At 43.6% G+C, this 26,752-nt stretch overlaps 1 protein-coding gene across 2 annotated transcripts in view; it reads right to left on the reverse strand.

Annotated features, from left to right (window-relative positions):
• Positions 1–26,752, reverse strand: part of dapp1 (dual adaptor of phosphotyrosine and 3-phosphoinositides) — a 54,319-nt gene that overhangs the window by 15,982 nt on the left and 11,585 nt on the right. For both annotated transcript variants that reach the window (XM_078570068.1, XM_078570133.1), the window contains exon 2: positions 1,692–1,814. In XM_078570068.1, the coding sequence (XP_078426194.1) occupies positions 1,692–1,814 (123 nt within the window). The remainder of the gene's footprint in view (positions 1–1,691; positions 1,815–26,752) is intronic.

The raw sequence follows: 26,752 nt of genomic DNA on the forward strand, positions 1-26,752 counted from the left end.
CGGCCATTCAGCCCCTCAAGCCTGTACTGTGATTCAATGTGATCATGACTGATCTGTTCCTCAATTCCACCCACACACCTTTTCTTCAATAAATCAGGATTCACCCTCCATTTTTTACACTCGGCTTTAAAAGGACATTCCGAAATTTGGGCCGGAATTTTCCAGCCTCCCCCGCACCAACCCCACGGCGCATTTCCCTACAGCGGGGCCGATGAGCTATTGAAATCTCCGTTCATACTGGTGCGAACAGAAGATCCCACCGGCGTGAGGATCCGGAAAGTTCTGGCCTTGGTGTGTAATTCTCTCTCTCCCATTTGTGTTACTGACATCAAATCCAGTGGTACTGGTGTCCAAGTGTTATCCTGGCTCCAGCTGATCCACCTAGTCAGGTTCAACAGGAAATCCATTATGACCCATTTCCAAGGGCAGAATTTTCCCCCCGTTGTTGGAGGGGGGGGGGGGTGGGTGTTCAGGAGTGGAAGCGTGGAGGTGCGCCTCCAATCGGCGCCCCCGATCAGGGGCGTGCCACCATTTTACGTGGGCGGGCCTGAATTGGCCCGCCCAGCATGAAGTCCGCAAGGAAGCGCTATGTGTTCCCTGTGCGAGCGGGTGTCGGGGGTGTGGGGTGGGGGGGAGATTCCCTGAGCCGAGAGTCTGCTCTTTCATGCACTCATCTCCCTGAGGCTAAGTGCTGTCTCAGGGAGAACGGCTCCACATTAAAAAAATATTGAAAACAGAGAAAAAAAAATTTTCCTTGACATGTCCCCTCATGTGACACTGTCACATAAGTTGGGACATGTCCATCATTTTCAGTTTCACTTTTATTAAAAATTTATAAACTTACATGAAACCTTATCCCACTCGTGGACGAGGTTTCATGTTTTTTCTAGTTCCCGCCAGGGCTCCCAGCCTGCCCGCTAACCCTAAGGTTGGACGGGCAGGTCCATTAATTACTTTAACTACTTTGTCAATGGCCTCAATTGGCCATTGACAAGGTCGGCGGGCGCACATCGGATTCGGCTGAGCCCCCGCCGACCTGAAAATTTAAATGAGGTGCGGTGACGTCGGGAGTCCCGCCCAATGTCATCCCCGTCACTTTACGTGTCGGCGAGCGGGCCCCGTCCCCCTGCTTGCCGACCAGGAAATCCTGGCCCAAATCCCCATTCTTAAACAAAGGCTTTGAAAAGAACAATTCAACCGACTGTCTCCCTGCTGTATTCCAATTTAAAAATCAGAGAATCATACACCACAGAAGGAGGCCATTCAGCCCATCATGCCTGTGCCAGCTCTTTGAAAGAGCTATCCTATTAGTCCCACTCCCCCCTCTCTTTCCCCAAGGCCCTGCATTTTTTTTTTAAGTGTTTATCCATTCCCTTTTGACAGTTCCTATTGAATCTTCTTCCATCACTCAGGCAGCGCATTCCAGATCATAACAGCTCACTGCGTAAAATACATTCCCATCTCTCCTCCAGATTTTTACCTCAGTTATCGAAATCTGTGATCTCTGGTCACTGACCCTCCAGCCAATGGAAATAATTTCCACATTTAGATTTTCCCTTAATCAACTTTTCCAGATACACTTTTTTTTTAAAACTTGGTCAAATAATTCAACAGAAACCTTCTTCTTGGTTTTGTTGTCTCTACAGAAAGCTATAACGCCAGAGTTTTCCAACCATGTCTGACACGCTTACCTTACTGACAATGCGTACAATTCTGGACTATCGTGACTCTTCCTCAGAAGGTAACTCCCGTCTTCGCCGTTGGATAGGAGAAGGGCCTCGGCAGCATGGCGAGTGAGATTGTGGTGGTACCAACTTACCAAAGAAAGGAACAAAATATCCTGGTTACAGATCAGACAACCTGTACACTTGCAGTGCTCATTCTCCCTTATGATAATCAATAAACAAGGAGAACTTCATCTAAATGTTGTACTGTGTCAATTTGGTAAGAGAATATTAATAAAGACATTATTCATACTTTACAGAGCAAAGCTTACACTATCTACATGATTGGCACAGGCAAAACTGACAGTTCAATTTCCTACTCCAGGACTTGAAGTTAGTCTTTAGTGGGGTATGGGCCCAGTATTTATTGCCCATCCCTAACTGCCCCTTGAGAAGGTGGTGATGAGCTGCCTTCTTGAACCGTTGCAGTCCCTGTGGTGTAGGTACACCCACCGTGCTGTTAGGGAGGGAGTTCCAGGATTTTGACCCAGCGACAGTATAGGAATGGTGATATATTTCTTGCCAGCAATGCTCATATCCTGAGCATGGATTAAAATAAAACTTTCTCTTGATCCCTCTACGTGTCTGTCCTTTGGTAAAGTTTCCACAGCCGAATGCTCTTCCCGCTGGAACATTTGCTTCAACAACTTTATGACACCTTTAACGTGGAGAAAATGTTCCAAGGTGCTTCGTGGAAATGTCATCAGGCACAGAACAAAACCACATCAAAGAATAATGGTGGGGTGGGGTGAGGGGTTCACAAGGGGAAGGAAAGAGGTGAATTCAGAGACCAAACTCCTTGGTCATCACTATCCCAAATGCCGCTAGTGTTGGCCATCATTTGGAATTGCTTTCCCTTCCACATGGCTGACAATGAATTAGATCTTAAAATCCAATGTATTTGTCATATCTGCTGTTAAGTACCTTGTGGTTAAGGTGTACTTTATGGTTTTAAAGATACTTGCCCACCCAATGGAATCTGCCTCACCCTCAGTGCTTCACTGGTAATCACTGATGGCTTTTGGCCCGAAGATCTAACTGAACTTCTAATCATTCGACCACTGCCTTGCCCAGTTCCAAATGGTGTTACGAACCAAAACCCAGGGATAGCAATCCAAACTTGTCACCCTCTCTCGCACATCCCTCCCCCAACCACTAGTCAACTTGACAGACTGCAGTAAATAGAAACCACCACAATACACTTACATTTATACAACATCTTTAACATAGCAAAGCACATGGAAGAAGGTGGATGCTGAGTAAAAGAAAAATATATTAGGAAAGGTAGGGAGGATGAGGAGAAATCGATTGAAGATAATTTGTATTGGTTCTTAAATTGTATACTAATCATGTATGGAGGCAGATTCTCAGTTTAATCGGTCAGTCACCCTTCACACAATGGCCAGTTAACTGTGGCCGCTTCCTATTTTCCAGCTTCCATGGCTTGGGCATTTTCAGGTGCTTCACAGGAACAAATTATTCAACAAAAATTGGCACCAAGCCACGAGGAGATGCCAGGAGCAGGTGATCAAAAGCTCGGTCAAAGAGGTAGGTCTTAAGCAGCGGCTTGCAAGGAGAGAGGAGTGGAGAGGTTTTGGGGGGGAATTGCGGGACTTCAGGCTCCAGCAGCTGAAGGTATGGCCGTCAATGGTGGAATAATGGAGACCAGGGATGAACAAAATTGGAAGACCACAGTAATCTCAGAGGTCAGGATATTACAGCCCCCCCACTGCATGTCTCACACCCCCACCTCCGGCAGATGCGGCGAGTCATTTAAATCTCCATTCAGTTCTGCAGGACCGTAATATCCCACCGGGTGGGAGAGGCAGTAAAGTCCTGGCCACAGTGTTGTAGGACTGGAGGAGGTTGTAGAGAAAGGGAACGGGTGGAGCCATGGAGGAAAACTTTAAACTTGAGGCATTGCGGGACTGGAAGCCAACGTAGGTCAACAAGCACAGGGGGTGATGGTCAAACAGGACTTGCTGTGTATTGAATTCCTTACTATAGCTGAATCCTATTTCCCAAGCAAAATTCTAATGCAATAATTCAATCAATCCTCTGAGGCCAAACATTCGTACTGCTCCTTAAGTACCACAAATGATCAGTAAAGCAGACTCTTGACACCATCCCCAATATTTCTGTGGTTCCGCTGTGCTGAAGGACAGGTGTGATGCACAGATGTCGCGACCCACGCTTGCAGCCCATACACGAGATCATCCAGAGGCTGAGCTACTGAAGAATTGCACAATTTCCTATAGATGCAGGAGTTCCCTGGAACTCTCCATTCACTGAACAATGACCATGGCTCTTCAGATACCTTGTTAAGCAATTGGAAAACATCAGCTCTTGACGCAAGATGCAGCCAGTACGTACAGGGGTTCGAGTGGCTGCCTGCGTGAAGAGATTTATAGAGGAAGAGAAAAAAAAAGAGTGCCTCCACAACTCTCGTTTGTACTAAAGTCCATGTGGTTACTCGTATGGTGAAATAAAAGGACCTGGATTTCACTAGCACCTTTCATAACCCCTTCATGTCTCAAAATGTTTTACGGCCAGTGAAGTAATTTTGAAGTTTAGTCACTGTTGTAATGTAGGAGATGCGGCAGCCCATTCTGCATAGCAAGCTCCCACAAACAGCAATGAGATAATGACCACATAATCAGTTTCTCATGAATCCTGTGTTTATTGAGGGATAAATATTGACACGGAAGATAAGTCCCTCCGCTGTTCTTCTAAATAATAGCCCCAGAGTCTTTTACGCCCACCCGAGAGTTAGACGGGGGCCTCGGTTTAACGTCTCATCTGAAAGACAGCATTCCCGACAGTGCAGCACTCCCTCAGTACTGGCACTGGAGCGTCAGCCTGGATGCTAGATCAAGTCCCTGAAGCAGGACTCAAACCCCACAATCTTCTGACTTGAGGCAAGTGGGCCTCGGCTGACTCCTCGTTTACTGTGCATTGTTGTCAGATATTCTAACTGATGATACAGGTGTTGACAGATATTCTAACTGATGATACAGGTGTTGTCAGATATTCTAGCTGATGATACAGGTGTTGTCAGATATTCTGACTGATGATACAGATGGCTGCTCTGGATGTCTGGAAGGAGCCAGCATTGAACGATAAGTTAACTTTCATTATAACTGGTGGTGCAAAGTGGATGTTTGAATTAACCTGCAGATCAGAACCAGAAATTCCCAATGCCAACTTCCCTGAAGTGTTAATAGACAGGTCTTACTTGCAATTAGCTCCTCAGTTTTGTAAGGCTCCCAGCATCACAGGTGGACAGTCACAGATTTATTAAGCATATGTTAGCTGTCACTGACAACAATTAAACACACACCTAAAAGCCACGGTGTTAGAATATTTCAGTGGTTTAAATGGTCAAATGTCCCAGCTTGCTCTGCTTTAGCATTTTTGTCAGAGTAATAGAAAAAAGGAAGTTTATTCTTGTTTGAACAAAAAGGGAGCTTGTCAGCTATAATACAAGGAACACTGCAGTTTCAAAATTATGGTAAACACCCAATTCAAGAGAAGGCCCACACCGAGGTAACAGTTGAGATTCTAGAAGGCACCGGTAACTGAAAGCATTGAGAAACTGATACCTCACCACCCCTCCCAACTCCTCCACTGTTACTAAATTATCAGGCTGCTTATCTGACAGAACTGGATGAGAAGTATCCTCCAATTAAATATTGGGAAAACGGAAGCCATCGTTTCCAAACGCTGCTCCAAACTCAGTTCCCTAGTTACTGACTCCATCCCGCTCCCTGGCAACGGTCCGAGATTAAAACAGACTCTTCACAACTTTAATGTCAAATGTAATACCCAAGATGAGCTTCTGACCAGATATCCATGCCAACACGAAGACTAACACTAACTCCCACATCCGTAACATCGCCCAAATTTGTCCCTGCCTCAGGTCATCTGCTGCTGAACCCTTCATCCATGCCTTCGTTAGCTCTGGATTTGACCATTCCAATGCACTCCTGACTAGTCTCCAACATTCGGCCCTCCGTAAACTTGAGGTCATCCAAAACTCTGTGCGTTTACTCACACCAAGACCCAGTCAAGCAGCGACTCTATTTTAAAATTCTCATCCTTGTATTTAAATCCCTCCATGGTTTTTTTCCCCTCCCTATCTCTGTAACCTCCTCCAGCCCTACAACCCTCAAAGGTATCTGTAGTCCTCCAATTACAGCCTCTAACACATTCCCAGTTCAGCTGCCTGGGTCCTAAGCTCTGGAATTACTGCACCTAACCCTCTCCATCTCGCTACCTGTCTTCCTTTAAAGACACTCCTTAAAACCTACCTCTGACCAGGCTTTTCTGGCCATCTGTCTTATGTGACTTGGTGTCTAACTTTGCGTATAACTCTCCTGAGAAGCGCCTTAGGGCATTTTATTCCATTAAAGGCCCTATATCAATACAAATCATTGATGTTAGAAAGCAGTCAGAACTACGAAGGCCTGCACAGCCTAAGTCGATAAAGATAGGCCACCAAACAAAGCTTGTGGGGCACAGCTGGAGAGACTCAGTTACATGATGTCAGTTTGGTGGGCTACTGTTAAGAGTACATTCAGCACAAGGTAGCTGACTAATATAGGGGTAGATATTGGTCCCTCCAAAAGGCTGGAGCATTCTGGTGACCACTCAGTCATTTTGCCTTAATGGCAACTCACAAAAGGTCGTAAGTCTGATCACCTTGGACTTTGTGAAGGAAACTGGTTGTATTAATGGCTTAATAGATTAACTGTTAATTACATCAATGGTTTCAACTCAATGGAATCTCAAAGGGACAGCAGTTAGGCACTCAGCCTTCCAGACTCAACAATGATTTCCAACACTTTCAGATCATAACCATTGCCCCATTTCACCTAGGACAGGAGCTATTTGCCATGATTCCGCTAATCATTTAACCTCCCCTGCATTCTATCCGATCACAGACTTTCCCTTCTGCCCACCCCTCACCAACCCACCCAACCAACCACCTCCCCCTGTCTCTACACTTGTTACATCTGCAAGATTTTCCAGTTCTGATGAAACGTCACAGAATTGAAATATTAATTCTATTTCTTTCCCCACTGGTGCTGCCAGACCTACTGGGTACATCCAGCACATTCTCTTTATATATTTCCTATTTCTAACACCCACGGTGTTTTGGCTTTTGTAGTAACTGCTCATTACCGTTATGCTGTAGAACAATTGTACAAGAGCAAAGCTGTTATTAGTTAATATATATTGAAGCCTGTGTTGTTTAAAATCACTCAAGGCCTGAATCGGGGAGGGGGTTATTGTTGCAGGACTAAATACCCTTTATTGTGACCATAACTACTGAGTATCTGCTAACAAGCACGCAAGGCAAAACCCCGCAAATTCACTCGATAATGTGCACACTGACAGGTTCCGAGGCTGATCAGACCCCACGGAACTTGAATGTCTTCCCCCCCCCCCCAACGCCCACCCTTTCATATAATTTCTTATCCTAGTCCATTTATGTTTCACAATTACTTCATCCTCCTTTCATGTCCTTTTTTTTAAAAACAACTTCCTAACTTTCTTTTTTAAGTTTTCAAGCCATCAGTCAAATCATTACACTGAAGACAGGTGCAGAAATTCATCAACTGTGAAGCTGTTGCTTTTCCGCCAGTCTAGGCTGTTTATGTCTGATCCACATCACCCGGCCCTGCAATCAATCATTAAAACAGTATTGAGCCTTTAAGGCGTCATGTGTGCACTCCCAATGGAAACTTTAAACTCACACAACCTTGACACAAGTAGTTACAGGACCGGGTTAAATCAATGGGATAATCAAATGCTAGTGAGATCAGCTATAATTAAAAAGTTACTGGACACAGTTGATGTAACAGAATGAATGTAAAGGCAAATCAATAATAGCCTTTGCTGACAGATAAGCCAGTGATTCCTCAGACCCATTCAATTGCTGCTCTTCCCACTCATTGACTCGCACAGTTCTAATATTCACTCTCCCTCCAAACTGCAGAACGTACCGAAGAGAATTCCCTTCTGTATTTTGAGTGCCGTTCTCGCCGATTTCCAAGCTCTGTTGATTCCTCCCATCACTCCAATACAAGCCTCCGCTGCGCCAAAGGGGGACACAGTTTGGGGGTTTTGAAAGGCTGGGGAATTTGACACAAATTCCTTTCCCTTTAAAATGTCTTTAACCAGTTAAACAACACGGGCAATTTCACATCAGGAACATATGCAGCAGAGGGTCTTTGTGGGAACGCATTTACAATTCAACAGTGTGAACCAATAAACCATTCAGCATAAAACCACTCCCTTTATTCAGGCTTTACTAAATCAAGGGATTTCAACACTTAGGTATAGTCTTCTAAAATGGTTTTAAAACTATTTGCACTGTTGCCACAGCTCAGAACAATGAATAACATCAATGCTGGCAATGAAAATAGTGCAGCCAAGGGTGGTGTTTAGAGCTGGGTGTCAGTCCACAAAAGCCAAGAAGTGATTAGCTGCCCAGCATGAATTTCCCATACCTTTGTAACCACAAAACATCACCGACAATAAAAAAACCCCACAAGTTTAAAATAAAACACCTCTGAAAAAGGAATCCCCAACTATTATCTAAACTGGACTGATTCAAGGCAGAACTCCCACTTTGATCAATTTTTAAACTCGGGAGTAGAATAACTTATTTTTGCCATTGGGGACAGGTTGAGAGAGTTGAAACAATTGTGAAGTGTTCAATGGTAGCTGCATTCATTCATATAAGAAGTGATTTTTCACAGAAGTGAATCTTACCAAGTATTTGTACAGTGAGGAACATTCACAGCCACTACCCTGCACTCTGATCAGTCAAAAGTCTTTTCTTCTGTTCATGGGATGTGGGCATCACTGGAACGACCAGCATTTATTGCCCATCCTTAAATCAATCTCAAGAAGGCTATTGCGCTTTGGATTAAAGTAATTTCCAAAAGAATAAATAATAAAACTAGAAATATATTTGCAATGAACATTCCAGCACGTTATTCTTGGAATCCCTGACTATAAATCACACAAATATAGCAAGTGGGGGGCAATGTGACAAACTTTCATTACCAACCTTATGTTAAAAGAATCCGATTGCTGGATCCAGTTGAACCTCCATTTAATCGTGGCTGACCAGCCAAAACCTCAAGGAGACAAGGTCTGCAAGAAGCAGAACTACAATGCTGGTCCCAAGCCTGTTACTGACTTTGTGCTGTACACAATATGGTAACCGAAAGAGGAAGTGGAGTCAAATATTTAAATACTACGTGATGTAGAGAGGTGAGTGGTGGGGGGTGGGTGCACAGTGTTTCTGGCTAGAAGGGTGAGGGGTTCCATTTATGGAACAAAACTTGAGAAGCTAGTAGTTTTATCCCCCCCCCACCACCCCATCAAACCAGAGGCAGTTAAGAAATAGTAGAGGTCAGGATTACGAAGGGTTGTGATTTAGTAAATCATGATAGATCGTTTTCATTCATCAGCAGTTTGATCATGAAAGGAACTGAATGGGAGTTTTTTAAAAATTCATTCAATCATGGGAAATGGGTAAGGCCAGCATTTATTGCCCATCCCTCATTGCCCTCAAGAAGGTGGTGGTGGTGAGCCACTTTTTTTTGAATACAGCTAAGTGGCTTGCTCAGCTATTTCAGAGGGCAGTTAAAAATTACCACCTTGCTGTGGGTCTGGAGTCACATGTAGGCCAGACCGGGTAAGGACGGCAGATTTCCTTCCCTTAAGGACTAGATGGGTTTTTATGACAATCAGTAGTTTCATGATCACCATTATTGGTGCTTTCATTTCTAGATTTTATTCACTGCCATGGTGGAATTTGAATTCATATCGGTGGATCATCAGGCCGGGCCTTTGGATTATTAGTCCAGTAACGTAACCACTAAGCCACCCAAGGCTGGAGAGTCAGCGGGTGGTCAGAATCTAGAGTCCATAGCTTGCATATCTATAGTGTCTTTCACGATGCCCAAAACACTTCACAGCCAAAGAAGTATTTCTGAAGTGTCGTCACTGTTGCAAAATGGGAAAACATTGTTTCTTTTTTTTTAAAAATGAATTAGAAATATGCTTGAAAAGAAATAATATTAAATGGTATGGGAGGTCAGGAGGGCATAACTAAAGTAGGCTCTGACAATGATAAACTTTGGCTTCGGGGGAGGTGGTGGCGTAGTGGTATCGTCGCTGGGCTAGTATTCCAGAGACCCAGGGTAATGCTCTGGGGGACCCGGGCTCGAATCTCACCGTGGAAGATGGTGAGACTTGAATTCAATATGGAAATAAAAGTCTGATGATGACCACGATTGTCATAAAAACCCATCTAGTTCACTACTGCCCTCCTTACCTGGTCTGGCCTACATGTGACTCCAGACCCACAGGCAATGTGGTTGACTCTTAAGGACTTAAGGTTACCTAACCAGCAATACCCACATCCCATGAACGAATTAAAAAAAAACACTTAAAGATTCATACATTCCATAAAGTGCCTTTTATCTAGGTTTAAATCCTCCTCAGGTAAATCAGATTAATTTCTTGTTCCTTGTCTCTCTCTCTCTCTCTCTCTCTCACACGCCCCCAGCTATTCAGATCCTATAACATGAGGCACCTCCAATTCCAGGATCTTGCTCATAGTTTGGCAACATCATGGCAATCTTGGGTTGCCAACCATCCATAATTGGCCTGGAGACACCAAGAATTAAAAGACTGATCTCCAGGGCACTGCATCGATGTCTTGGATGACTGATTAGGAAGGTGGGGGCAATTAGAGGTGCGAGATCATGTGCTGGAACTTCCAGGAATATGTCCTTCAAGAGTTAGCAAGCAGTCCTATGGCTGGTCGATGGAGAAAATGCCACACAAATGCAGGAGAGGGCACTCTTTGATGGTAGGTTGAAGACCGTTATTGGGAGGGATTAAGTAATCTTTACTCTGCATCTAGCTGTGCAACACCTGACTGGGGGAGCGCTCACTGCATCCAAGTTGGAAAAATACATTTCAAAGTGTTGACACCACTAACCTTAAAAAGCGCAAGAATTACTGGGTTGGGTTGGGTTGGTGGGGGGCAAAGAGTGCAGTTCCAAAAGAGGTGAACAACAGGAATAAAGCCAGTTTAATTAAATTGGAAATTTACTTTGTTTTCTAAATTTTTTACCAGTATTGAAAGAGGAACTGAATAGGTTTTTTCTCCCCCCCACTTGTACTCAGTCAATTGTAGCAAATTAGATTTCCTTCCAATCGCTCGTTTAACCTCTCCAAACACTCCAGCTCAGAGGTCTGAAAGTACTTGCCTCATGCTTTAGATTCCTATTTCACAACAGGAACAGCTATTGCATCAATATAAACTTGCTCTTTTGCCATGCTGAAATCTAGCTGTATCTGTATGATATGAGGTATTCACATGGAGTAAATTACAATAAGCCACCCTTGAACGTGCATTGAACGGCCCAGAGTTTGCTGTTCAGCTTCTTTCCCACAGTTTGCTCTAGAAAGAAGAAAAAGTTGGATTAAGTTAGGAACAGACAAGCTTTCCTGCTGTTTACACAATTCTGGATGTGGGTGTCGAAGATTTAAGGCAAGAGAAGCTAAAAACCAAGGCTAAAAATAAAACAAATTAAAGTTTGCATTTTTAAAGTGCTTTTTATTCTCCGGATCTCGCAAAGCATTCTGCAGCCAATTAGGTGCTTTTTGAAGTGCAGTCAGCTGTGGCTCAGTTCATAGCACCCTCGCCTTTGAATCAGAGGGTTGTGGGTTCATGTCCCACTCCCGGAAACCAAGAACTGTGATTGTACTCGAAAGAGTTGCAATCTGTGACTGTTGATAACCCAAAAGAATTTTGTAATGTAGAAAACAGAGAAGCCAATTTGTACACAGCAAGCTCCTGTGATCAGCAATGAGATAATGGCCGAATTATCAGTTTTTATTGATGTTAATCAAGGGGTAAATAACAGCCAGAGCATCAGGAAGAAGTCCCCCTACTCTTCTTCAAAAATAGCACCCTGGGATCTTTTATGTGCATCCGAGGGCAGACGGGGCATCAGTTTAACTTCTCACTGGAAAGACGGTACCTCCAGCTGCGCAGCACAGTGTCATGTAGGTGAAAATTTATGCCTATTTAGCAGATACCAAGCCATATGTTTATTGTACTACTAAAATTGGTATTATGAAAGGGGTTTCATTGTTAGAAGGTAAAGTTCAAAGAGGTTGTTGATACAATGAGAATTTGAATTCAACCAGTGGTGGTAGGTATAACTTCAGCAGTTTTCGGGTGTGCAGACAGCTGCAAACCTCCTACTGGCTCCACAGTGGAAAGAACCTCATTTTGAATTCGTTAGGTGAAAATGCTTTGCCTGGTGTCTGGTTAAGTCTATGGGCTGCTGTTGCCTTAATGGAGATTAGTTTGGGAATTTGTTAAAAGTTATGGTAGTAGTAATTTGTAGCCATGTGTACATATGTGTAAATTAATAAAATGTTTCAATTAGTTTAATGTAAAACCTCAAGAATTGTTGGTCTGATTCCTGAATTTAGAATTGCATTTCAAACATAACATATAATTATAGGATAGGACAGTGGTTTAAAGTTTCCCTCTGGGATATTTAAACAGCTCCACTTTACCAACTGCATCGGTCAGAACAACCGGGAGTGTCAGCCTAGATTTTGTGCTCAAGTCTCTGAAGTTAGGTTTAAGTCCCCAGCCTTCTGGCTAAGAAACAGGAGTTCTACCCACTGCTCCAAGAAAATAACAAATACTTCAGCAAAGGTTTGATCGGTTATGGGAGGAAAGTGCTGGGGCAGGTAGTCTAGCAAAAACAAATAAAGGGTTACAAGTTATTGCATCAGAAAATGGTTTATGTTTATTCATTTTTCCCAGTTGACAAGCAAAAAAGTTTGAATGGGCTTCTCCGCCCGTCTGAAATACATTAGCGAAAACTCTACATTCATCGAGTCAAGTCTGGCTACGTTTAAAATCCAGAGCTCAAGAAATGAACCTATCAGGCAAGGTCCTTCGAACAACTATAGTAGTTTGGACTGGCACGGAAAGATCGGAATATAAGGGAAATGGGTTCGAGGAGTGTGCGGAGAAAGCCCAATACTTACTGCTCTCCACTTTAATTTTGTGTACTAGGTCAAAATTTTTAGGCTCATTTAAAGCTCCAGGGAAAATATTTCAATTGAATAGCTGTGGTAACGATCGGGTTTTCCTGGGAAGTTACACCTTTTACCTTCAAAGCTAATTTCTTCAAACGGAGCTGTTAAAAGTGTGATACGCGATGGTGCACTTAAAAAGGAGAACAGGATTTATAGGTTTCCCCATTGCAGTTGTTTAAATACCATGTAATTTTTGTTTGAGGTTAAAGTCTGAAATATTAATTTAAGGGACAATTTTTCTTACAGCAGAACACACCAGCCTTTTGTTTTAAAACATTCTATAAAAATAGTCCATTATTATCTACCAGGTCTAGGAAGCATTCTGTAGGCAAAGCACATGAAAGGATTGGAGTATGAAAGTTAGGAAGACTTACTGCAATTATGTGAGACAATACCTGGAGTACCGTGGACACTTTTTGGTCCCCTTCCTTAAAGGAGAACATATTTGCCCGAGAGGGAGTTCTATGACAGTTCATTAGATTGATTCCGAGGGCAAGAGGATTGTCCTACAAAGCGAGAGTGAGTACACTAGGAGTTTAGGAAAGGTGATTTCAGTAAAACTTCTAAAACTCTGAAGGGGCTTTACAGGGTGGATGTTAAGAGGATGTTTCTCCTGACTGGGGATCTAGAACTAGAGGTCACAGTCTCAGAGCTGAGGCGTGGAGAAATGTCTTCACTCAAGGGGTTGTGAATCTTGGAATTCTCTACCCCAGAGACCTGTGGATGCTCAGATGTTGCAAATATTGAAGGCAGAGACCGATGGATGAGTGGACTCTGAGGGAATCAAAGAGATATGGGGCTAGATTTGAGGGACTGAATGGTTGCACCCCAGCTTCTATTTTGTACGTTCTTGGAGAATTCTGTGAATTGTGAGTTTCAGAAACAGGGCCAAATGTTGAAAAAAAGCACAAAATGGGAAGTGGGGGAGGGGGAGGGATTGGCTGGGCCTCTTCCAATTTCAGTTCCTGTGGGAGCACAGGAAACAAGTTATCTGGCAAAGAGTTCTGTCCTGGGTGACATGCCAAAGTAAGGTTTATGATGATCAAAGACATCTGCCTCTTGCATCAACTTGCATTTTTATAGCATCTTTAGTCAAATAGTTTAATGTCCCAAGGAGCTTCACAGGACTGTTATCAGACAAGGTTTGATTCAGAGTTACATATTAGGACATTATTAGGATATTAGGACAAAAGCACCTACAAGATATGACAATATACCACCTTGCAACCTGTCATAGATAAGAGCAGACTAGACATCATACTGTGGGGTTCTAGTACAATCTAGGTATGCAAGAGATATTGGACCATAATTTGATGTGGAAGTGAATCTAATGGCTTCTGTCCTGAGATATTCCCATTTTGCACGATTAGGTGTTTAAATTCTTTGTGGGGTAAGTTCCTGAGAACGTGAGCGGATAACATCACAGTGGGAGAAGCAGGGCATCTGGGACAGGAGTGAACAGGACAAGATAACTCTTTAAAACAAACAGACTGAATAATGGAGAAATGAATGGCGCAGGTACTGAGGAGGAAATGTAAGTTAGGGTGGGTGAATCCAATGTCAAAATCAGGTACAGAAAAAGAAATAGAGAAAAAGAAGGAAAGAAAGACTAGAGAGAGAGAGGGAGAGACAGAGAGAGAGAGGGAGAGGGCAACTTCATGCCTTTCAATGCATTTCAATGGTAACAACTATAAGTTGAAAGTAAGCGCCTTTAATGCTGAGACCAAGTTTGTCTTTCGCAAACTTCCCTCCAAAACATTTACAAGATCTAATAATGAAAGGCAAAGCAATTTTACTTCAGCAACAGATTGAAATGGCAAACGTCATATTTGCAGCTATTGAGAGAAAGGGGAAGTTGAGAACAGCACGGAAGTCTGGACGGGGGTGGGGGTGGGGGTGGGAAGAAGGGGAATGAATAGGCTTCCATCTTGCCTCGAACATGCAGGTTGAGAAACATTGCTTTCAGATCTTCACGGGCACTCCGCAAAATCTACCACTACCTCACACAGATGCATCCGGCCTTCCTCACCCTGCATCTTTAAAAGCGCTGGAATCTCTGCACTCGATATCTGTGTTAACCCACATTTCAAAACAAATGATAAAGAAACGTATCAGTGGGACGGGGACGGTGTTTCTTATTGCAAAAAAAAAATGGGACAGTTGCTGAGTAATCTTTACTTCTGTTCCCCTTTGTTGCAAATCAACAAGTCAAACTTACTGCTTTCAAAACCTCAAATATTTTACAACCACAACAGTAAAACAATTTTTTAATGGGCATAGTTAAAAATATATACATATAGAATCAAAGAATGACCAAGAACCAGGCCATTCTATTTGCAAGTGTATCAGTAATCACAGTAATCATCCATTTTCCTCCTGGTTATTTTGAGCGTGGTTGAAATATGCATTTCTGAATCATTCCTGCTTTTGTAAAGGTCCTGACTAACGTACGATGGCATAATGAATCTTCTAAAGAGTCATCAGTCCACTCCCAGGCATCCGGGAAATAACGTGACTGTTAAAGAGTTCACTCTGTTTTGCCTCACTGGTCTCAGACAGTTCAAAAGGTCCTGACTGAAAAAGAGGTGTTTAATTCAGTCCAGTGCTCTGTTTCCACCAACGATGTGCCAGCAGTTCTATTTACTGATCAGTAAACATGGTCACCAGATAAACCCACCTTCTCAATGCTGCCTACAAATCAGCTCAATATGGTTTAATGCACATGCACATGCATAGGGTATGCTGGAAACGGGCTGGTGGAATTTCCCTATACAACAACAACTTGCATTTATAAAGCACCTTTAACGTAGCAAAATGTCGCAAATACTGTTTCCAACTGTGATTAAAAGTATTCCTGGAGGTTTCATCACATGTATTTGCCACAATGCTCCAGCCATTAGTTGGCCAACGCATCCATTCTTGTGACGTACTGCCTTCCTACTCCAATTGGAAAGTAAAAAGGCTCATTACCCGCTTGGATAATGCTTTACTGTCAGCAAAAGGGCCATTTCCCCCCCGATTCCAATATTTTCATATCTGGTAAAGAGAAATGTTCAAAGAAAATTACAATTCTTTTTTTAAATGTCCCAATGATTTTTCTCTAGGGTTGCACACAGCAGTGTCCTGAAGATTGATCTTCAATTCCTGGAGACTCCAGGCCAATCCTGGAGGGTTGGCAACCCTCGTCCCAAAGCATTTCACAGGAGCATCATAAAACAAAATATCTGACCCCAAGCCACACTGTTGGAGCTGTGGGCTGAGAAGAGCCCGGGTCCTGATGGACTTCACCCTAGGGTCTTAAAAGTAGTGGCTAGTGATATAGCTGATGCATTGGCTTTCATTTTCCTAAAGCTCCCTAGATTTGGGGAAGGTCCCATTAGATTGGAAAATAGTAAATGTAACTCCATTATTCAAAAAGGGAGACAAAAAGCAGGAAACTATAGGCCAGTTAGCTTAACATCTGTCATAGGGAAAATGTTAGAAGCTATTATTGCAGTGCACTTGGGTAAGCTCAAGGACATCAGGCAGAGTCAACATGGTTTTGTTAAAGGGAAATCATGTTTAACCAGTTTATTGGAGTTCTTTGAGGAAGTAACATGTGCTGTGGATCAAGGGGAAGCGATGGATGTACTGTACTTATATTTCCAGAAGGCATTTGATAAAGTGCCATATCAAAGGTTATTGTGGGAAATAACAGCTCATGATATGGGGGCGTCACATATTGACATGGATAGAAGATTGGCTGGCTAACAGGAAGCAGAGATTAGGTTTAAATGGGTCTTTTTCAGATTGGCAAGATGTACTGAGTGGCGTACCACAAGGATCAGTGTTGGGACTTCAACTGTTTGCAATTTATATAATTGACTTGGATAAAGGGATAGAAGGGATGGTTGGTAAATTTGCTGATGATACAAAGATAATTAGGAAATAAGTTGGGAAGAGGACATAAGGAGGCTACAAACAGATATAGTTAGGTTAAGTGAGTGGGCAAAGATCTGGCAGTTGGAGTAGAGTATGATCAAAGGTAAAATTATCCATTTTGGCAAGAAGGAAAAAAAAAGAGAAGCTTATTATCTAAATGGTGAGAGATTGCAGAGCTCTAAGGGACAGAGGGATCTGGGTGTCCTAGTGCACGAATCACAAAGGCTAGTATGCAAGTACAGCAAGTAATTAGGAAAGCTAAGAGAATGTTATCATTTATTGCGAGGGGAATTGAATACAAAAGTAGTGAGGTTATGCTTTAGTTGTACAGGGCACTAGCGAGGTGAGATTGACAGCCCTGGACATCAAGGCAGCATTTGACCAAGTGTGGCATCAAGGAGCCCTAGCAAAACTGGAGCCAATGGGAATCAGTGGGTAAACTCTCTGCTGGTTGGAGTCATACCTAGCACAAAGGAAGATGGTTGTGCTTGTTGGAGGTCAGTCATCTTGGCTCCAGGACATCACTGCAGGAGTTCCTCAGGGTAGTGTCCTTGGCCGAACCATCTTCAACTGCTTCCATCATAAGGTCAGAAGTGGGGATGTTCGCTGACGATTGCACACTGTTCAACACCATTCACAACTCCTCAGAAACTGAAGCAGTCCATGTCCAAATGCAGCAAGACCTAAACAATATCTAGGCTTGGGCTGACAAGTGGCAAGTAACATTCGTGCTACACAAGTGCCAGGCAATGACCATCTCCAACAAGGGAGAATCTAACCCTTGATGTTCAATGGCATTACTATCACTGAATCCCCCACTATCAACATCCTGGGGGTTACCATTGACCAGAAACTGAACTGGACTAGCCATATAAATACTATGGCTACAAGAGTATGGATTTCAGCAAAGCCTTTGACAAGGTCCCACATGGGAGACTTATAAAGGAGGCAAATGCACATGGGATACAGGGTAATTTGATAAGGTGGATTCAAAATTGGCTTAGTTGTAGGCGACAGAAGGTGATGACAGAAGGATGCTTTAGTGACTGGAAGCCAGTGTCCAGTGGTGTACCACAGGGATCTGTGCTGGGTCCCCTATTATTCGTCATTTATATAAACAACATAAATGACCACGTAGGGGGTAGGATTAGTAAGTGTGCGGATGACACAAGGATTGGCCGGGTGGTTAACAGTAAGGTTGAGTGTTTTGGGCTACAGGAAGATATAGACGGGATGGTCAAAAGGGCAGATAAGTGGCAGATGGAATTTAACCCTGAAAAGTGAGAGGTGATACACTTTGGAAGGAATAATTTGACAAGGAAGTATTCAATGTACGGCATGGTACTAGGAAGTTCTGAGGAACAAAGGGACCTTGGCGTGTGTGTCCATAGATCTCTGAAGGCAGAGGGGCATGTTAGTGGGGTGGTGAAAAAGGCATTTGGGACACTTGCCTTTATCAATCGAGGCGTAGATTACAAAAGTAGGGAGGTCATGTTGGAGTTGTATTGAACCTTGGTGAGGCCACAGCTGGAGTACTGTGTGCAGTTCTGGTTGCCTCATTATAGGAAGGATGTGATTGCGCTGGAGGGGGTGCAGAGGAGATTCACCAGGATGTTGCCTGGGATGAAACATTTAAGTTATGAAGAGAGGTTGGATTGACTTGGGTTGTTTTCGTTGGAGCAGAGAAAACTGAGGGGCGACCTGATCAAGGTGTACAAGATTGTAAGGGGCATAGACAGGGTGGATAGGGAGCAGATGTTCCCCTTAGTTGAAGGGTCAGTCACGAGGGGACATAAGTTCAAGGTGAGGGGCAGGAGGTTTAGAGGGGGGTGTGAGGAAAAACTTTTTTACCCAGAAGGTGGTGATGGTCTGGAATGCGCTGCCTGGGAGGGTGGTGGAGGCAGGTTGCCTCACATCCTTTAAAAAGTACCTGGATGAGCACTTGGCACGTCATAACATTCAAGGCTATGGGCTAAGTGCTGGTAAATGGGATTAGGTAGGTAGGTCAGGTGTTTCTCACGTGTTGGTGCAGACTCGATGGGCCGAAGAGCCTCTTCTGCACTGTGTGATTCTGTGAAGAGTACGACCAGTAACTCGCCTCCTGACTCCCCAAAGCCTGTCCACCATCTACAAAGCACATGTCAGGAGTATGATGTAATACTCTCCACTTGCTTAGATGAGTACAGCTCCAGCAACACTGAAGAAGCTGGACACCGTTAGGACAAAGCAGCCCTCTTGATTGGCACCCATCCACAAACATTCACTCCCTCTACCACTGACACAAATTGACAGCAGCGTACCCCATCTACAAGATGCACTGCAGGAATTCACCAAGGCTCCTTAGACAGCACCTTCCAAACCCATGACCACTGCCATCTAGAAGGACAAGAGCAGCAGATGCATGGGAACACCACCACCTGGAAGTTCCCCTCCAAGCCACTCACCATCCTGACTTAGAAATATATCAGCCGTTCCTTCATTGTCGCTGGGTTAAAATCCTGGAACACCCTCCCTAACAGCACTGTGGGTGTACCTACACCACACGGACTGCAGCGGTTCAAGAAGGCAGCTCACCACCACCTTCTCAAGAGTAAGTAGGGATGGGAAAGAAATGTTGGCCCAGCCAGCGAAACCCACATCCTGCGAATGAATTTTTAAAAAAGAGACCACATTTGGGTTACTGTGTATAGTATTGGTCACCACATTTAAGGAAGGGTGTAAATGCTTTAGAAGTGGCTCAGAGAAGCTTTACCAGACTAATACCTGTAATGGGTGGGTCGTCTTATGAGGAAAGGTTGGTCAGACTAGTTTTGTATCCACTGGAGTTTAGAAAAGTAAGAGGCGACTTGATTGAAACATACAAGTTCCTGAGGGGCCTTGACAGGGTGGATGTGGAGATGATGTTTCCTCTTGTGGGAGAATCTAGAGCTAGGGGTCACTGTTTAAAAATAAGGGGTCGCCCATTTAAAACAGAGATGAGGTGAAATTTTTTCACTCAGAGGGTCGTGAGTCTTTGGAACTCTCTTCCTGAAAAGGTGGTGGAAGCAGAGTCTTTGAACATTTTTAAGTCAGAGGTGGATAGATTCTTGGTTGATAGGTTATTGGCGGTAGGTGGGATGCAGATTTCAATTTACTATCAAATCAGTCATGATTTTATTAAATGGCAGAGCAGGCTCGAAAGGATGCATGGCCTACTCCTGTTCTTTGTTTGTATAAGATATGGTAAATAATTGGTCAAAGGAGTAGGTTTCAAAGTGCATCTTAAAGGGTGGCACCCTCGCCTTTGAATCAGAAGGTTGTGGGTTCATGTCCCACTCCCAGAAACCAAGAACTGTGATTGTACTTAAAAGAGTTGCAATCTGTGACTGTTGATAACTCGAAAGAATTTTTTTAAAGGGTGGGGGGGGGAAGAGAGAGAGAGAATGAGAGACAAAGAGTTTGAGAGAGAGAGAGTAAGTGTTGAAGAGGTTTAGGGAGGGGATATATATCCCAGGCATACAGTACCAGTACAGGAGTTTTGATAGTTTTGTAACTCATATTGATAAATATTTCTACTTGTCCTGCATCTATCAGTTATCTCCTGTTACATCAACACTGAGGCTACCACTCACCCTCTTCTAATTTTAGCACCAAAACACCAGCTTTGAGCCACAATGCTCTCCAACTTTGGCACTGACATCAGTTTGGTTCTCCATTCTTGTTGCCTCAAAACCCTGAAGCATTCGCTGGGATGAGGGGTTGTCTGAGGACGGGAGATTGAGTAGACTAGGCCTATCTTCTCTGGGGTTTGGAACAATGAGAAATGTTCTCATTGAAACTTATAAAGTTCCTCAAGGGTTTGGCAGATGCAGAGCGTTTGTTCCTCCTGGCTGGGGAATCTAGAACTAGGGAGCATAGTCTCAGGATAAGAGCTTAGCCATTTCACACTGAAACGAGGAGACATTTCTTCACACAGAGGGTTGTGAATCTTTGGAATTAGTTAGCAATACATATGCAGATAATTTACTGTTTGTTCTCCCTAACTTTCCAAAGGCATCACATTCCACACACAACAGCGCTCCTCCGATTCTGGCCCAATTTCCATCGCTCCAGCATTGGCAGCCGCATCTTCAGCTGACTAAGCCAAAAGCCCTGGAATTTCCTCCCTACCGCTCTCTATCTTGATCCCTTCCCTCCTTTAAGACGCTCCTACCTCTATGATCTGGTCCTCTGTCCTAATAACTCTGTATGTGGTTTAGTGTCAAATCGCTCCTGTGAAATGTCTCGCGACCTTTCACTATGTTGAAGGCGCTATGTAAGTGAAACTGGTGCAATTTTCAATAGACTTTCTAAAAGTCTGGGCCTTTTTAAAAAAATAGTTCTAAAATGCATCCTTAACTGCCCTTGGGTAGGTGGTGGTGATCTGCCTTTTTGAAATGCCACAGTCCTTGTACACCCAAATACCTTTTTCTGTAGTGCTTTTGATACAACTGAGTGGCTTGCTAGGCCATTTCAGGGGGCAGTTAAGAGTCAACCACACTGCTGGGTCTGGAGTCATATGTAGGCCATACTAGCAAAGACAGCAGATTTTCTTCCCTAAAGGGCATTAGCAAACCAGATGTGTTTTTAGGAACAATTGATAGTCTCATGATTATTAATGGGACGAGCACTTTATTCCAAACAACTACTTAATTGAATTTAAATTCCCCCAGCTGCCGTGGGGAGATGTGAACTTGTGGTTCTGGAGCATTATTCCGGGCCACTGGGTTACTGGACAAGAAACATTACCACTGTGCTAGTCCCCTTTAGAGGTTATTTACCCCCAACGTTATGACATCAACACAAAACAAAAAGTGGTGAAACACACAGCAGATAATCAGAAGTTCCTTGGGTACCTGAATACAATTGGTCTGGATTAATACTGCACAATTATCATACCTGTTAACCTTTTGGGTGGAACCTTATCAAATGACTTTTGGAAATCAGGTATACTACATCTACTGCTTCCCCTTTATCTACTCTACTAGTTACATCCTTAAAAAAACTCTGATATATCTGTCCAACAGGATTTCTCTTTAGTAAAACCATGTTGCCTTGGAAAAGCATAGCTTGATCAAAACAAGTGCATTGTTAGGACTTCCTTAATAACAGTATTTTCCCAACAACTTATGTTAGGCTAACCGGCCAGTAGTTCACTGTTTTCTCTTTCCCTCCTTTCTTGAAAAGCAGAGTTTTTAAAAATTTACTCATGGGATGTGGGCTTCGCTGGCTGGGCCAGTAATTATTGCCCATCCTTAATTGCCCATGAGAAGGCGGTGGTGAGCTGCCTTCTTGAACCACTGCAGTCCATGTGGTGTACGTACACCCACAGTGCTGTTAGGGAGGGAGTTCCAGGAGTTTGACCCAGCGACAGCGAAGGAACGGTGATATATTTCCAAGTCAGGATGGTGAGTGGCTGGGAGGGGAACTTCCAGCTGGTGGTGTTCTCATGTGTCTGCTGCCCTTGTCCTTCTAGATGGCCGTGGTCGTGGGTTTGGAAGGTGCTGTCTAAGGTGCTGAACTTGGGTGAGTTCCTGCAGTGCATCTTGAAGGTGGTACACATTGCTACCACTGTGCGTCAGTGGTGGAGGAAATGAATGATTGTGGATAGAACATAAGAAATAGGAGGAGTAGGCCATTCGGCCCCTCAAGCCTGCCCTGCCATTCAATAAGATCATGGCTGATCTGCCCCAGGCCTCAACTCCTCTTTCGTGCCAACTCCTCATAGCCCACAACTCCCTGATGTTTCATAAATCTATCTACCTCCTCTTTAAATACTTTCAGTGATCTAGCCTCCACAACCCTCAGGGGTAGAGAATTCCAGACATTCACTACCCTCTGAGAGAAGAAATTGCTTCACATCTCAGTTTTAAATGAGTGTTCCCTTATACTGCAACTATGTCCCCTAGTTCGAGATTCCCCCACTAGTGGAAACATCTTCTCAACACCTACCCTGTCAAGCCCCCTCAGAATCTTGTACGTTTCAGTAAGATCACCCCTCATTCTTCTAAACTCGAATGAATAAAGGCCTAACCTGTTTAGCCGTTCTTGATAAGTCAACCCCTTCATCCCAGGAATCAGCCTAGTGAGTCCCTTTTGAACTACCTCCAATGCCAGGATATCCCTTCTTAAATACGGGGACCAAAACTAACAGGTGCAGCCTCACTTGTACAGTTGTAACAAGACTTCCCTATTTTAAAACTCCAACCCCCTAGCAATACGGGCCAAAATTCCATTTGCCGCCTTAATTACTTGCTGCACCTGCATGATAGCTTTTTGTGTTTCATTCACAAGAACACCCAGATCCCTCTGTGCTGCACTTTTTTGGAGTCTCTCTCCATTTAAATAATAATCTGCCTTTTAATTTTTCCCACCAAAGTGCATGACCTCACACTTCCCTACATTAAACTCCATCTGCCAAGTTTTCGCCCACTCACTCAACCTATCTATATCCCCTTGCAGATTCCTTATGTCCTCATCACAACATGCCCTCCCACCTATTTTTGTATCATCAGCAAAGCTGGATACATTACACTCTGCCTCCTCCTCCAAGCCATTAATATAGATAGCAAATAATCGAGCCCCTAGGACTGATCCTTGTGGCACTCCACTAGTTTCGTCTTTCCAACCTGAAAAAGATCCATTAATCCTGACTCTCTGCCTTTTGTGTTAACCAATCCTCAATCCATGCGAATACACTACCCTCAAAACCGTGAGCTCCTATCTTGCGCAATAACTTTTATGTGGCAACTTATCAAATGCATTCTGTAAATTCAAATATACTACATCTACCAGCTTCCCTTTATCAACTCTGCTTGTTATATTCTCAAAGAACTTTAGAAACTTTGTCAAGCATGATTTCCCTTTCACAAAGCCATGTTGACTCTGTTTGATTGCGTTAAACTTTTCTAAATATCCTGCTATTTCTTCCTTAATAATGGACTGGGTGGCAAACAAGCGGGGCTGCTTTGTCCCGGGCGGTGTCAAGCTTCCGGAGTGTTGTGGGAGCTGCACTCATTCAGGCAAGTAGAGAGTATTCCATCGCACTCCTGACTTGTGCCGTGTAGATGGTGGACAGGCTTTGAGGAGTCAGGTGAGTTACTCACTGCAGGATTCCTAGCCTCTGACCTGCTCTTGTAGCCACAGTATTTATATGGCTGGTTCAGTTCAGTTTCTGATCAATGGTAACCCCCAGGATAGTAGGGGATTCAGTGATGGTAATGCCATTGAATGTCATGGGGCAGTGGTTAAAATCCCTCTTGTTCAAGTGAATGTTACCTGCCACCTGTCAGCCCAAGCCTGGATATTGTCCAGGTCTTACTGCATTTGGACATGGACTCAATATCTGAGGAGGCGTGAATGGTGCTGAACATCGTGCAATCATCAGCAAACATCCCCACTTCTGACCTTTTGATGGAATGAAGGTAATTGATCAATTAGCTGAAGATGGTTGGGCCGAGGACACTGGAATTCTACAGTGATGCCCTGGGACTAAGATGATTGACCTCCAACAACCACAACCATCTTCCTTTGTGCTAGGCATGACTCCAACCAGCAGAGAGTTTTCCCTCTGATTCCCATTGACTCCAGTTTCACCAGGGCTCCTTGATGCCACACTCAGTCAAATGCTGCCTTGATTTCAAGGACAGTCACTCTCACCTCACAAGTTCAGCTCTTTTGTCCATGTTTGACCAAGGCTGTAATGAGTTCAGAAGCTGAGTGACCCTACGGAACCCAAACTGGGCATCAGTAAGCTGGCTATTGCTTGGGAGTGCTGCTTGATAGCACTGTTGATGATCCCTTCCATTACTTTACTGATGATCGAGAGTAGACTGATGGAGCGGTAATTAGCCGGGTTGGATTTGGCCTACTTTTTGTGTACAGGACATACCTGGGCAATTCTCCACATTGCAGGTAGATGCCAGTGTTATAGCTGCACTGGCACAGCTTGGCTAGGGGCACGGCAAAAAATTCATTACTTTGAGTGATTAAAACAATCCCAAATTCACCCGAGACTGAGTGAACAATTTGTCAAAGAATAGCCCCAATAACCAAGACTCACAGGGACATTTCGGACCGTCTGCTGATCAAATCATATCAGGATAGATGCTGAGAAAATGTTTTCCCTCAACTGGGTAATCTAGAACATGGGGTCACAGTCTCAGGATAAGGGGGTAGGCCATTTAGGACTGAGATGAGGAGACATTTCTTCACTCAGAAGGTTGCAAACCTTTGGAATTCACTACCCAGGGGGTTATGGATGTTCAGTTGTTGAATATATTCAACACAGAGATTGATAGATTCTTGGGCACCAAGGGAATTAAAGGATTAATTAAATCACCACATAGCACGAAAATTCAGGCTGACAATTCCGTGAGGTACTGAGAGAGTGCTGCACCGTCTGAGAGAGTGCTGCACCGTCTGAAGTGTCATCTTTAGGGGGAGATGTTAAACTGAGTCTGCCCTCTTAGGTGGAGGTAACAGATCCCATGACACGATTTCAAAGAAGAGCAAGGGAGTTCTCCCAGTCCCATGCCCCTGCCCTACCACCAAGCCCACGCCAATATTTACAGCTCAAAGCAACATCACAATACAGATTATCTGGTCAGTGTCACATTGCTGTTTGTAGCATAGCTGTCTGTGTATAACTGGTAGCTATATTTCTCTACATGATAGCAGCAATTTGAAGAAATTCATTGATTGGTCAGTGCTCAAGGAGCTCAGAATTTATGATAAGACACCATTAAACACATGTTCTCTCTTCCTTAATCAGAATAGATCAGAAACGGTCAGTATTTTTGGTATTTGTTTTTAGATCTTACTCTTTCCGTTTCTAATTCCTGACCCAGACAAACTCTCTTGGATCATATTTTGCTCTTCAAATTCAGATCCAAGTTCTTAGTAACAATGAGGGGACACAGAAACAGTCTGACCATTGGAAATATACCATCCTTTTCGTAGGAAAGAAAATTCACTGCACAATCAAAATGAGGAAGCAAACTCCATGAAAAATCACTTTCTGTTCAAAACTCTTCCTCTTTTATGCCCTAAAACACTTGGACCTAAGTCTTTACCACCAGCTTTTGCACATTTCCCTTGAAGCGATTCAACACATAGCAATCAGGTGATCCTCATAACTTTATTCAGTTGATTGGAGTCAGGTCAGTGAACCTATTGACCAACTGGGGATCTGGGATCTTTGCATGGAACCATAGAATGGTTACAGCACAGGAGGTCGTCATTGTGTCTGTCTGGTTCTCTGCAACAGCAACTCAGCCAGCCCCATGTCCCTACCCTTTCACCACAGCCAGGCAATTTCTTTTTTCAGGTTTTGATTCAATTCCCTTTCGAAAGTCCTGACTGAATCGGCCTCCAGCATTGGGCAGTGCATTCCAGATCCTAACCATTCTCTGTTTCAGAAGCTTTTCCTTGTGACAATTCCTCGGTCCTAATGAAAGGGTCAATCATTATATAATGCCAACAAGGTTGGGACCTATTGCCCATGAATTACATTGCCAAAGCACAAAAGATTTTTTTGCATTAAAAATATTCCCTCATGTTATATATTTACTCTTCAGCTTTTTGAGGAAAATTTTTTGGTATAGACACTATTCAAACAATATTATAAATGCTGCGTCTGCCTGCAATCCCTGTCTGCATCGCTTGATTTCCTGTGGCCATATTTTTAACATAATTTTCTGCCCTCCATTTTAAATTGCAATGTTCACATTCATTATGGAAAATGTCTACATAACTTCTCCAAAAGATTACATATTTTTAATTTATTCTTTCATGGGATGTGGGCATCACTGACAAGGCCAGCATTTGTTGCCCTTAAACCGAATGGCTTGCTAGACCATTTCAGAGGGAAGTTAAGAGTCAACCACACTGCTGTGGGCTTGAAGTCACATGTAGGCCAAGCTTGTGATGCA

The sequence above is a fragment of the Cetorhinus maximus genome, chromosome 1, assembly GCF_964194155.1.
Source record: "Cetorhinus maximus chromosome 1, sCetMax3.hap1.1, whole genome shotgun sequence".
Lineage (NCBI taxonomy): Eukaryota > Metazoa > Chordata > Chondrichthyes > Lamniformes > Cetorhinidae > Cetorhinus > Cetorhinus maximus.